The sequence below is a fragment of the Tripterygium wilfordii genome, chromosome 6 (assembly GCF_013401445.1).
Source record: "Tripterygium wilfordii isolate XIE 37 chromosome 6, ASM1340144v1, whole genome shotgun sequence".
NCBI classification, from domain to species: Eukaryota; Viridiplantae; Streptophyta; class Magnoliopsida; order Celastrales; family Celastraceae; genus Tripterygium; species Tripterygium wilfordii.
In genome coordinates, this window is record NC_052237.1 from 7,212,147 (window position 1) to 7,226,951 (window position 14,805).

The window sequence follows — 14,805 nt, forward strand, 5'->3', positions numbered from 1 at the left end:
AGTTTTCCAACTTTGACCGTCCGTAACTTTTGATCCGCTCGTGTGTTTTCTTATTATAATATGTTTCCGAGGATTGATTTTGAAGACCTAAAAGTCGATTTGGGGTTTACCCCAGTTGAGATTCGGAAAGAGATCGAAAAGGCATCATTTTGAATTACATGTTAGAGTAATTGTATTATTTGTTCGAGTAATTGTAATTATCTGTTCGAGTATTTCAGATTTGTTATTCGAGTATTTTGTTTTATATGTTCGAGTATTTCAGTTTTTCAACTTTGAACGTCCATAACTTTTAATCCGCTCATGTGTTTCCTTATTATAATATGTTTTCGAGGACTGATTTTGAAGACCTAAAAGTCTATTTGAGGTTTACCCCAGTTGAGATTCGGAAAGAGATCGAAAATGCGTCATTTTGAATTACATGTTAGAGTAATTGTAATTATTTGTTCGAGTAATTGTAATTATTTGTTCGAGTAATTGTAATTATCTGTTCGAGTATTTCGGATTTGTTGTTCGAGTATTTTGTTTTATATGTTCGAGTATTTCAGTTTTCCAACTTTGATAGTCCGTAACTTTTGATCCGCTCGTGTGTTTCCTTATCATAATATGTTTCCGATGACTAATTTTGAAGACCTAAAAGTCAATTTAGGATTCACCCCAATTGAGATTCGGAAAGAGATCGAAAAGGCGTCGTTTTGAATTATCTGTTAGAGTAATTGTAATTATCTGTTCGAGTAATTGTAATTATGTTCGAGTATTTTGATTTATAAAGTGTTTCTGAATGAATTTTACATTTTCTTTTACAGAAATGAGTGTTGTTGACCTTGTTGTTATATACGGCGAAGACTAAGAATTTTCAGGAGGAATTTATAAATTCATTGGTGTTACTAGGAAATGTTTAGTAGTGAATGAGTCAATTTTCTATGATGATTTTTTGGAGAAGATATACAATATTACAAGAATTGATCGAACTTCGAATGAGGTGGTCATGAAATTTTTCTATAACACACATTTCCATATGAAACGGTTGATTGTATTACTCGAACCAAATATAGTATTACTCGAACATATACACCATTTCCATTTAGAAAAAAAAATGTTTTACTCGAACATATAAACTATTTACTCGAACAAATATTTGTAATACTCCAACATATACACCATTTACTCGAACAAGAAAATGTATAACAAAAAAAATGTTCTTCACATCTCTTATTGACTCCGTTAGACTTCAAAATGATGCCTTTTCGATCTTCTTCGGAATCTCAACTGGGGTGAACTCCAAATAGAATTTTAGGTCTTCAAAATCAATCATCGAAAACATATTATAATAAGAAAACACGAGTGGATCAAAAGTTACGGACGGTCAAAGTTGGAAAACAGAAATACTCGAACATATAAAACAAAACACTCGAGCAACAAATCTGAAATACGCGAACAGATAATTACAATTACTCGAACATGTAATTCATAGCGCCTTTTTGATCTCTTTCCGAGTCTCAATTGGGGTAAACCCAATATTGACTTTTAAGTCTTCAAAATCAGTCCTTGGAAACATATTATAATAAGGAAACACACGAGCAGATCAAAAGTTACAGACGATTAAAGTTGGAAAATTGAAATACTCGAATATATAAAACAAAATACTCGAACAACAAATCTGAAATACTCAACCAGATAATTACAATTACTTGAACAAATAATTACAATTACTCTAACATGTAATTCAAAATGACGCATTTTCGAACAAAAAAATGAAATACTCGAACAACAAATATGAAATACTCAACCAGATAATTACAATTACTCGAACAAATAATTAAAATTACTCTAATATGTAATTCAAAATGACGCATTTTCGATCTCTTTTCGAATCTCAGTTGGGGTAAACCCCAAATTGGCTTTTAGGTCTTCAAAATCAGTCCTCGGAAACATATTATAATAAGGAAACACACGAGCGGATCAAAGGTTATGGACGGTCAAAGTTGAAAAACTGAAATACTCGAACATATAAAACAAAATACTCGAACAACAAATCTGAAATACTCGAACAATAAAATGAAATACTCGAACAACAAATCTGAAATACTCGAACAGATAATTACAATTACTCGAACAAATAATTACAATTACTCTAACATGTAATTCAAAACAACGCGTTTTCGATCTCTTCTCGAATCTCAACCGGGGTAAACCCTAAATTGACTTTTAGGTCTTCAAAATCAGTCCTCGGAAACATATTATAATAAGGAAACACACGAGCGGATCAAAAGTTATGGACGGTCAAAGTTGAAAAACTGAAATACTCGAACATATAAAACAAAATACTCGAACAACAAATCTGAAATACTCGAACAATAAAATGAAATACTTGAACAACAAATCTGAAATACTCGAACAGATAATTACAATTACTCGAAGAAATAATTACAATTACTCTAACATGTAATTCAAAACAACGCGTTTTCGATCTCTTCTCGAATCTCAACCGGGGTAAGCCCTGAATTGACTTTTAGGTCTTCAAAATCAGTCCTCGGAAACATATTATAATAACGAAACACACGAGCGGATCAAAAGTTATGGACGGTCAAAGTTGGAAAACTGAAATACTCGAACATATAAAACAAAATACTCGAACAACAAATCTGAAATACTCGAACAGATAATTACAATTACTCGAACAAATAATTACAATTACTCTAACATGTAATTCAAAACAACGCCTTTTCGATCTCTTCTCGAATCTCAACCGGGGTAAACCCTAAATTGACTTTTAGGTCTTCAAAATCTGTCCTCGGAAACATATTATAATAAGGAAACACACGAGCGGATCAAAAGTTATGGACGGTCAAAGTTGAAAAACTGAAATACTCGAACATATAAAACAAAATACTCGAACAACAAATCTGAAATACTCGAACAATAAAATGAAATACTCGAACAGATAATTACAATTACTCGAACAAATAATTACAATTACTCTAACATGTAATTCAAAACAACGCCTTTTCGATCTCTTCTCGAATCTCAACCGGAGTAAACCCTAAATTGACTTTTAGGTCTTCAAAATCAGTCCTCGGAAACATATTATAATAAGGAAACACACGAGCGGATCAAAAGTTATGGATGGTCAAAGTTGAAAAACTGAAATACTCGAACATATAAAACAAAATACTCGAACAACAAATCTGAAATATTCGAACAGATAATTACAATTACTCGAACAAATAATTACAATTACTCTAACATGTAATTCAAAACAACGCATTTTCGATCTCTTCTCGAATCTGAACCAGGGTAAACCCCAAATTGACTTTTAGGTCTTCAAAATCAGTCCTCGGAAACATATTATAATAAGGAAACACATGAGCGGATCAAAAGTTACGGGCGGTCAAAGTTGAAAAACTGAAATACTCGAACATATAAAACAAAATACTCGAACAACAATTCTGAAATACTCGAACAATAAAACGAAATACTCGAACAACAAATCTAAAATATTCGAACAGATACAACAAAATACTCGAACAACAAATATGAAATACTCGACGAGATAAAACAAAATACTCGAAACAACAAATATGAAATACTGGAACATAGCACACAAAGTACCCTAAACTGCTCGAATGAATACTCGAAACCCTAAGCATTACTAGATTGAAAAATTCATACCCTAACCATTGTAAACTCGAAGCACAAATACAAAATTAAATAAAACATACCCATGAATAACCGGGTGCAGAGGGGTGATCGAATGAGGCAAAAATCGTAGATTAACAGCATCGAATACAATGAAAGAACGAAGGTGAAGAAGAGCGAAGGTGAAGAAGAGCGAAGACGAAGAAGAACGAAGGTGAAAAGTGATGTTCTGGGAAGGGAAAATGGGTTTTGAATGAAACCATGTGGAATAAGGGTATTTGGGACACTTCCTTTCAAAAAAGTGTTAGATTTCATGTTTTAAAAAAAGTGGGTTAGTTTTCAAAACGGAAGCACTACATGTCCATAATTTTGGTGTCCATAAGTATCCATAATCTAGGTGGCATGAGGAGAAGTGTGGGGACCATTTAATACAACATGGTCTCCCACACTTCTCCTCATGCCACCTAGATTATGGACACTTATGGACATCAAAATTATGGACATATATCATTTTGGTTTTCAAAATTGGGTTTTAAAAAGGGCTACTTTTCCAAAAAACCCCTCCAGTAAGCCATCTTTGGGTTTTTTGGAAAAGTAGCACTTTTCAAAATTCATTTTTGAAATCTAACACACTTTTTTAGAAACATGAAATCTAACACTTTTTTGAAAGGAATTGTCCCAAATACCCTTATTTCACATTGTTTCACTCAAAAATCATTTTCCCTTCCTACAACATCACTCTTCATTCTTTTTTCTCTGCATTCTTTTTTCTCTTCGTTCTTCTTTCACTTCGACGCTGTTAATCTACGATTTTTGCCTCATTCGACCGCCCCTCTGCACATGGTTATTCATGGGTATGTTTTATTTAATTTTGTATTTGTGATTCGAGTATGAGGTTTTCAATCTAGTAGTGCTTAGGGTTTCGAGTATTCATTCATTCGAGCAGTTTAGGGTACTTTGTGTGCTATGTTCGAGTATTTCATATTTGTTGTTTTGAGTCTTTTATTTTATTTGTTCGAGTATTTCATATTTGTTGTTCGAGTATTTTGTTGTATCTGTTCGAGTATTTCATATTTGTTGTTCGAGTATTTGGTTGTATCTGTTCGAGTATTTCAGATTTGTTGTTCGAGTATTTCAGTTTTTCAACTTTGACCGTCCGTAACTTTTGATCCACTCGTTTGTTTCCTTATTATAATATATTTCCGAGGACTGATTTTGAAGACCTATAAGTCAATTAGGGAAGGAGATCGAAAAGACGTCATTTTGAAGTCTAACGGAGTTAATAAGAGATGTGAAAATCATTTTTTTGTTATACATTTTCTTGTTCGAGTAAATGGTGTATATGTTCAAGTATTATAAATATTTGTTCGAGTAAATAGTTTATATGTTCGAGTATATAGTTTATCTATTCGAGTAATTGATGATATGTATTCGAGTAATTGTAATTATCTGTTCGAGTATTTGGATTTATAAAGTGTTTCTGAATGAATTTTACACTTTTCTTTTACAGAAATGGGTGATGTTGACATTGTTGTTATATACGGAGGAGACTGGAAATTTTCAGGAGGAATTTACAAATTCATTGGTGGTACTGGGAAATGTTTAGTAGTGAATGAGTCAATTTCCTATGAAGATTTTTTGGAGAAGATATACAAGATTACGGGAATTGATCGAACTTCGAATGAGGTGGTCATGAAATGTGTCTATAACACACATTTCCATTTGGAACGGTTGATTGTTAACAATGATGATAACTATTTACTCGAACAGTCAGAGATATTTACTCGAACCAAATATAGTATTACTCGAACATAAACCAAAGTACCTGCATAAGGTACTTGGAAGTTTCAAAGGACTTAACAAAATCCTTCCCTCATCAAACCTGATACTTGGATGCATACGCATCCAATACCTCCCAAGTCCATGCAATATAGATCAAACTAATAAATTGCACTTAACAGGACATCAATTCTCCAATAATTTGAGGCATACTGCCATGCAATATAACATATTCTCTTCACCTCAAAAAATGTTAAGCATAAGTCTAATTGTTTTATGAAAGCACAGAAGCTATCTTCATCTTCAAACATCAACTGTTGATACCATAAACAAGTAAGGGTAAAATCTGCAAGAATGGTGCAGAAATTTAAGGACGCTGACTTAACTTTCATCCCTGGAAGAGAACTTCAAAACTAAGATATGTCTATTCATCTTTTGGCCCTGATCAAAAGCAAAAAAAACTTTGAAGGTACCTTCTATTTAATACGTCATTGCCAGTCCATGCTATGAGTCCAAAAGCATATATGTCCCTTGGATATACCTACAAATAAAATAAATCAAAAAGAAAAATACTCAAAGAAGACTAAGAAGACGGGAAGGGAGGGGGTATGGATAATACTGCAAACAACAAAATGCTTTATTAGAGCTATGTTCTATTGTTACCACTCCTTAAAATCCTTTTGTAATACATAACCCATTAGTGTGATAGAGAAACATCAAATCACCTTGAAATCTATGTGATGGCGTAGCTCCCGTCCTGGATACGTACAAAGACCAAAGTATGTGTCCACACCTGAATTGGTACCCTGTGCACATCGTAACATAAAAGTTAAACAATAAGATCACTGTAATGGCATGTACAAGACACTAAAACTTTCATTGCTAAAATATATGACTGCCTCGAACTTATCAGTACCATGTGCACATTGTAACATAAAAGTTAAACAATAAGATCAATATAATGGCATGTACAAGACACCGAAACATTCATTGGTACAAATATGACCGACTTGAACTTATTATAGAACAAAGTCATATGGAAGAGATTGTTAAGATTAGTTACTTAGTCATTCAACCCAATAAGTTAACTTGTTGATTTGGGATGTTTCACATCATTTATAGATATTCTAACACTCCCATCAGGTGTGGGCTAGGAATCCAACGGCCCAACACGTGCACAACAAATGAAGCCCAATACTAGGGGCTCTCACAAAGGTCCACACTTGGGGCAACAATAAATTGGGGTATAAATTGCGGAAGTTAAGGTTTGAACACGAGACCTCCTGCTCTAATACCATGTTAAGATTAGTTACTTTGTTATTCAACCCAATACGTTAACTCAGGCATTTCACATCATTTATAGATATTCTAATAGAGATTAAACTAATTTCAACTGATTGCAACTTTGGATACTACAAAAATACTAGTTATTCACCTCTTCATAACAAAGTTAACGAAAGGTCGCTTGATGCTTCTCATATAAACACAATTTTTTTTTTGAACCTTGACTTTTTTCCGAGGAAAACGAAGAACAGACTTAGTAGGCTAACTCAAATTCCCACTATAATGAGGCACAACTTCCCAGCCCTCATGGCTCACCAGATCATTTCTGGTTTGCAGGCCATCACTGAATAGATTTTAATATTTTCATAGATATCTCCATGCTTCTATGTTCGATATCTCAACCAGTGGGAGCAAATAAACAATGCCATGAAAAGGATTCAAAGCATTCAAGGATTAAACTTCCAGCAAGTCCCATATATAAATCCAGCCGAATGCTGGAAATGGAAAAAGTTTCAGCTATTATTAAGCACTAAAATTTAAATTAATGAAACATTCCATTCATAATGGTTATAGTACAGGTTCAGACCTCATTAACAAATGATAATATCAATTGCTAAAATGGCAGTAATTCGATGAGTGGTAACAAACCACTACTTTTCTGCAACAGCATCTGATTACATAGAAAATAAAATCCTTTTCAAATAGGCTCCACAAAGAAAGAAAAGTGGATTCATTGTGAAGTTCTAATTCGATTCCCTACTCAAGTAGCCTTGATTATCCTCCCGTTTGTTTGTAGGCATGCATAAATATACAAACACATGACGAAACCAATTAAGTGGAAGAGAAATAACATTACCTCCTCACTATGGGTACTGAAAATCAAATCCTCTCTTAAAAATTTCATATCCTTTAAACACTTCACAAATTTTGCCAGAAAACCTTTATGACTGCAGATATGAAGCAAACTAATTCAGCCCTTTGTAAAAAATACCAAGAACATATCTCACAGAAACCAAAAAAGTACTTACAAACAAATTAAGAAAAATGGTAACCAGCAGCATATATGCATAACTGAACCATGATTCAGAAGAAGTTGTACACATCAAGGTAAATACTTCATTATGAACTGAACTGTACAGTAACATAAACTCTAGCATCTAAGAATACACTTCTATGCCTTTCCCCATATTATATTTAGGAACCTTCATAAATTATATTAATAGAAAGTTCATGCATCTGAATCTAGACATGTCAGTGCAAAATCTATACTACTGACCATAAAAGTGAAGCACCTTTCAAAGCAAAGGTCCCTGGAAATTTTCTGAGAATATTTGATGATTCGCTTTCTATTTTCTTTCAACCGTTAAAGATAAAACAGAGGCAATATTTGCAAAATGACAGTCCCATCTCATTGGAATTTTAATTAAAGGTTGGACTTTAGACCTTTTTCCATCAGGATGCGTTATTATAATGTCCATATCCCCGCAGGAAGCTTTTCCACGCCTATAGGACCCTCCACAAACAATAACCACCTTCAACACAGATGTCAGAAGATTAGAATAAGAACCAAGATACAAATGTGTAGGTGAACTTGGGATTATAAACAACATTAATTCCAATTAAACCTAAGTCAGACGAATAGTCTGCTCACCCCAGGCAAAATTTCTTCGGCAACTTTCTGTAGGAGTTTTTCTATTTCTTGTACCTAAACAACCATAGGTATATTAAACAATCCCATGCTAAAGCAAGTCTAAAAGGTACGGCCATGAACTGAAAATTGCAGAAAGATGCAAGATAATCAAACCTCATGGCGTGGAATCCTTGAATTAATATCATCAAAGTACTTTAATCCTATCTTCTGTGAATTTGTTAATGAATCATCTTTCTTTAGATCATCTAATGTACGATGCCCTTTCTCATATAATTTTGCAGCTGTGGCTGGACCAATACCCCAGACTTCCCCAAATAACGAAATTGTCCGCACCTGCCAAGACACGATATGGAAAAAGAGAGAAAATGGAAATTATAAAGATTTCAAAAAATGCATAGCTCAAAAGTTAGTAGAACTGTTGGTAGTCCACATAATTTGAGATAGACAAAACATAAAAAATAGCCTCAATAGCTAAACAATTGCAGTTCTTCCCCTTTCGTTTGCCTTGCTAAATTTCATGAGTACCCTAGAAATACTATACAAATTATAAAATTAGTGCCATAAAAGTACTATAGAAAACTATGTGTGAGGAAAAAAGGTAAACAACCCACGTGCACAAGGCTCCCATGGTGGACGGGGTCGGGGACAGACATGATGTACGTAGACTTTGCCCCCACATAATACATAGAGAGGCTGTGAGCAAAAAATTAAAAAAAAAAATCTTGAAAGAGAACAAATTCTCACTGGAGGCACAGAAAGGCAAGATGTACAACACCTTAGCCCCTCATAGGAAAGAGGTTATTTCCAAGAAATGAAACCATGACATCTAGGTTGTGGTGAAATAACATTACTACTAAGCCAAAGATTTATCCTTAATTCTTGCTAGAGATGCTACTGAAATCATTAAGACGACCCCGCCTTCCACTGTGGGAGCCTTGACCAAAGGAGCTGTTTACCTTTTTATGCAGCTAAAATGATTAAGAAAAGATTATCATTTATCTTCTAGATGGTCAAGTCAAATATTAATATTACCATGTCAAAGAAGAATATCAAGAAATTAAAAACTTCAGAAAGCATTAGTTTGAGAGATGTGATATCCTCATTCAATTGGCAAAAAAGATTGCAGGCAACAACAGAGAGCAAACTATAGAAAAAGAAAATTCACTCCAAATTGAGATGATAGACGAGGAAAAAATATGACCTGAAAAATGTGCAATGAAACATGAAGCAGTACATGAATGGGATTGCAGGTCACTGAAAACTTCACAGTACCTTTTCATCCTCCTCGAAGTGCTCTAACTTGGACAACTTCCCAGTCATGACTATCTCCCGAATCTGCATTGAATTCCATTGGACTCCATCTCAAATTGATAAGAGGAAAATACATTCATTGTAAAGGCATAGGCAAATGAAATTATACAGCTTAAATTTCTCAACATCCAGATTGAGGTCAATGGAAGGTTTCGAAAGCGATGCTGTCAATTTTTTAAATCATTCATATTATTTGAATGCATCACATCATTATTATTTAAAGGTGCATTTGTGTGACGAAAAAGGATGCAACACGACTTGATGCTTCATAACAGACCACAAAATCAGCTCCAAAATTGACAATAGTTCATGACACGCAAAACCTGAAATGACAAGGAATCTTCACCACTTTATTTTATTTTCTTATAATTGTTCATATTTTAGTGTCGCAGAGATGATGAGTTGCGTAAGATTGGCAGGAAGGAGCACCGTCATATGGCATTTGCCACAGTGCCACTATGCTGGGAACTGGGAAGTATGACAAACGGGAAGCGGAATCTAAGGATGACCGGTGGAGCTTACTGCTGATGAAATTAAGCAGGGATATCAAAAACATTTCCCCCAATTTTCTTCTTGTGCTAATGCTCTAGCGCATCTATAACTCATTTGAGAGAGATCTCAATTCTACCACATATGAAAAGCAAACTGAAGTATATTGTGAAACTTAAGATGAGTTAGCAGGTCAACGAAGGAAACAAAATGGAAAATTGTAACTGACACATACAACGGACAACTTACATGGTCCTGCATTGATTTTCCAATAGATGGCAGATGTTTGACCTGGTCCACACTTTCTATTTTAAATGGCAACTTCTCAATAACTGGAATAGCTTTGTGATAGCTAAATGACCTCCGATCATCGCCCAATGCTTTTCACAGGCAGGTTAGCCACATTAGACAATCTGGAAAGCAATAAAACAAATGATACAAGAAAAAGAACTTAGCAAAAACATATGCATAACACACGAGGAAATCTAGTCTCACCTCTGTAAATATTTATAAGTTTCCCAAATATATCAGTGATATTCCTGTTTAAATCTGGTGGACTATATGGCAGGGATGACTACAACAAATAAAGCTGATTAGTAAAATAATAAAGCTGCAAAAGATATCAGCCTTATCAAGTGATCAAATTCTGATGCAACAAAAAATGACCCTCCTAGCAAAGCAGCAGTTATGTACTACGCCTCCAGAATTTGAAGAGCAGAAGTCTACTAAATAAGCTAAAAAATATCACTAGTCTTAATTATTGAATGCTACTCTTACATTCTTGTTTGGAGTATCATAGGGCTTCAAACTATTGTTCGCAGGGTCTTCAGTATGGAAAGAGCCATGGTGGTCCCCTTTAGAATTTGATTCCTCATGTAGAGAATCATTTCCAGAATTTTGTTCTCCTTTCAAATTCTTCGAATCATCTGAGGATGATCTTATCTTTTTGGAAGGTGATGGTTCATCATCACTAGAACTGATTCTATTGGTTGAATGAGAAGTCAATGACTTGTCTGCAATATTCTCCCCTTCTGCATCCACTTCCAGATGGTATGGATCTTCGGATACCTTTTCTCCTAACCTCAAGCAATCCTCTAGCCATTGATAGAGTAGAACACTCTGCAGCAAAGTTGTTAATATCAAGCATAAGAACTCCAAGCAACCTCTTAGATATGTGGTAAGCAGGGAAATGAACTTCAACATAAAGGGCAACACATCATGTCCTCTGAGGTTACATTTCAAGTCTCCCTTAGTCCCTTCTCTTATAATAACCTACGTGGAAATTAATCAAGGATTCTAGATAGTTAAGATGCCTGAGGCGGTAATTCTGGAAAATTTAACCATTAGCTGAGACAAAATCAACGCATCCAGGGAAAAGACTAACAAGAAACTATTAAAATGTCCTTGGACCAAGCACTGGAAAATTTCAAAATTCTTCAAATTAAACATCATCAATTGAAACCTTGATCCTCAGAGAAACTTAAGAACTAAGATCAAAATTTTGCCATGCATAAGTAGAAATCCAAATACAATTGAAAAATATCACATTCTTCTTCAAATTTATAATTTATTTGGCCTAAAAGCAACCTAATTGTATTAGAATAATCACATATCAAGTCATCCTTCAACACTATAGCCATTTATTTCAATGGGGAAAAAAGAGAGAGAAAAACTTTAAACATCTATGTCATATCACAAACGACATATCTAAGTTGAGCTACACCAAGATAAGATTCATAATACAATAAGCAACATTAATATGCAGAAAGCTTGTGCCAAAAACTTCAAAACAATTGATTGTTCAAGGCCTCACAGCAATTCAAAGTTCTAATTACAAGCTTATGGTGTAAGGGACGCTCGTGAAGACATAGCTGTTTAAAACAGCACATGAACTTACTCCCTTGAAGCGTGCCAGGCGTTCTCTGCTTACTTCTTCGAGAAGCGCATCTAAGTTCATTGCAAACACGTGAGTTACCCTTTTGTTTAGAGCCTCCTCAATGGTAGCACCCATTTGCAGCAGCTTCTGCTTCCAAATCTTAATAATACAGAGAAAAAAGAAGCAACATTAAACAAATAAACCCTCAAATGATTAGATGAATCCGTTGGAGGCTAAGAAAACAGTGGTGAGACCTGTAATCGACGAGGCTGTACTCTCTTATCAGTCAAGAAAGCGAAGATTCCGGCGAAAATGCCATCGGGATCGGTAGAGGGAGCTTTCTTTCTGGTTGCCTTTGGCGCCATTTGAGTCTCGTCTGTTTGTTCTTCCAGTCTTCTTCTGCAAGAACCCACCGTTTAGAGTTTGAATTACGTGTAACCGAACGGCGGAGGACTCGGGTATTGCTCGACCCTCCTAAATCAATGATCCTGATAATTAATCATTTTAATTTGTAAAATTATTTTTTTAAGGTCATGTTTGGTATCACTTCCAAAAGTTTTGAAAACAAAAATAAAAAATAAAAACATAAAAAATAAAAAAAAATGAAAACATAAAATCGAAACTTGTTTGGTTGAACACTTAAAATTGAAAACAAAACTGAAAGCATAAAACTGAAAAAAAAAAAAAAAAAGGTGTGTTTATGCTTTTATTTTCATAATAATGGAATATATCCACACCACTATATTTTTCATAACTGCAGCCTTTGCCGTGTCTATTGCAATGTAATTCACCATTGAAAATATCAGCAAAAAGGAAAAAAGATAAGAAATAAAACAATAACCCAAAGTATATTTGATCATTGTCTTCATACCTCTGTGCAATTTATAATCTGAAATCTTAAAGAAAGTGCAATCTATAATAAGTATAACTAATTCTGTTTCCAAAACTTTTAAAAACCTTTTTTTTCTTATTTTCAAAAATTTTGAAAACCTGTTTTTGGTTTTCATAAAAACTAAAACGGAAAATACAAACAAACAATATTTTGTGTTTTTATTTTCTATTTTTTTAAAACTAAAACAAAAAACAAGGAACAAAAGTATACCAAACAAACCCTAAGTTTTTAACTCGTTAGATTATATTTTTAAGTGTGAATATCCAAGAGAATCAAGAGTAGCTTAGATGACACTTATGTGTATGGTATCTCATAGAGGTCTCGAGTTCGAACCTCCTCATCCCCTCCCCTGTATTCAAAAAAAAAAAGTGAAATATCCAAGCTCGGTCTTCTCGAAGAGTCATAGTAAACAAATATAATTAAAAATATCTCATAGAGGTCTCGAGTTCGAACCTCCTCATCCCCTCCCCTGTATTCAAAAAAAAAGTGAAATATCCAAGCTCGGTCTTCTCGAAGAGTCATAGTAAACAAATATAATTAAAAATGAATTTCTTGATAAAAAGTGTCATTGATGTTGTTCATTAGATAAGATCATTATTGATGCAAATGAATATAGTAAACAACTACAATTAATTAATAAAGAGTCTCATTGATGCAAATGAGTATAGTAAACACATACGATTAAAAATGAATTTCCTGATAAAGAGTCTCATTGATGTTGATCATTAGATAAGATCATTATTGATGCAAATGAATATAGTAAACAACTACAATTAATTGATAAAGAGTCTCATTGATGCAAATGAATATAGTAAACACATACGATTAAAAATGAATTTCTTGATAAAGAGTCTCATTGATGCAAATGAGTATATTAAAAAAATAAATATTATTCATTAGGTAAGATCATTATTGATGCAAATGAATATAGTAAACAACTACAATTAATTGATAAAGAGTCTTATTGATGCAAATGAGTATAATAAATGACCGACACCAAAGTGTGTGTGTACTTACCCCAAGTGTAGGGTATCGTCAAGTAATAAACCGGTGAGTCCGGTATCGATCCACGAGGAAGCAATGCAAATTTGAAGTGAATGATATGCAAATGACTAGCTAACACTAATAAACACAATGAATATCAAATAAAAGCAAGTAAAAGAAATGGGCCGAATGACTCGGTAGCATGAGCGATTTTGTAATCAAAGTAAGCACAAATTGGATTTAAAACAATTAATTAAAAACCTAGTCTCTAATCCGTCCCGGTGGTTACTCGGTTCTCATACTTAAGGTATCATTGCAAACACACACAACCATACACAATGCATTGTGTGATACTATCAATCATGCATATGCAAAGAGAATTGAGATATAAGACTTCAATTCATACATGTAGGCCATCGGGTCTCTTAATCTACGATGAACGCAAAGGGATAAGCACCTAATATTATGGATTAATGTTCCCCCTTGGGGCTCGGCTTGGCTAACACCCTAGTTTCACACTCAAAGATCAATTAACCATAACTCTCCCATGCACATTCCTAAATTAACCCAAAACCCCATCATCAATACACATAATTAATAGCTATGCAATGGAAAACTCAATTAATTAAGGAAATCATGCAATGGGTTTAACAATTCTCAATCTAACACATTAGATGCAATCCCTAGACTAGACAATCCAAGAATACAATCAGATATGTCATTCTCATATATCCAATCACACAACTATCACGAAATTAAAAGAGAAGGATCGAAACTACGACCCTTTGAACATACCTTGAGTAATCGAAACCTTGCATCCACCATTCGGGATTAGAAACTAGAGAAGAGAACTACCCACTCATGATTGTTGCAATAAACATCCAATCTATTGTCATCTAAATC

General features: G+C 34.0%; 1 protein-coding gene across 1 annotated transcript; it reads right to left on the bottom strand.

Moving 5' to 3' along the window:
* Positions 1–5,507: 5,507 nt before the first annotated feature.
* Positions 5,508–12,395, bottom strand: LOC120001034 (DNA polymerase lambda-like). The gene is made up of 12 exons (XM_038849248.1): positions 12,281–12,395; positions 12,048–12,185; positions 10,928–11,269; positions 10,646–10,724; positions 10,400–10,530; positions 9,623–9,685; positions 8,504–8,683; positions 8,351–8,404; positions 8,143–8,231; positions 7,556–7,646; positions 6,141–6,221; positions 5,508–5,956 (listed from the first exon to the last, which is right to left on the bottom strand). Exons 1-12 carry the CDS (start codon positions 12,389–12,391, stop codon positions 5,861–5,863), a joined length of 1,455 nt encoding a protein of 484 aa, XP_038705176.1. The 5' UTR covers positions 12,392–12,395; the 3' UTR covers positions 5,508–5,860.
* Positions 12,396–14,805: the final 2,410 nt, after the last annotated feature.

Bases quoted from the DNA above. Each gene is read 5' to 3' on its own strand.
- LOC120001034 (XM_038849248.1), bottom strand. From the start codon at position 12,391: ATGGCGCCAAAGGCAACCAGAAAGAAAGCTCCCTCTACCGATCCCGAT. The intron at 10,725-10,927 runs GTAAGAGTAGCA...TATTTGTTGTAG, and splicing joins ATGATACTCCAAACAAGAAT to TCATCCCTGCCATATAGTCC. The intron at 8,684-9,622 runs GTACTGTGAAGT...GTGTCTTGGCAG, and splicing joins ACTTCGAGGAGGATGAAAAG to GTGCGGACAATTTCGTTATT.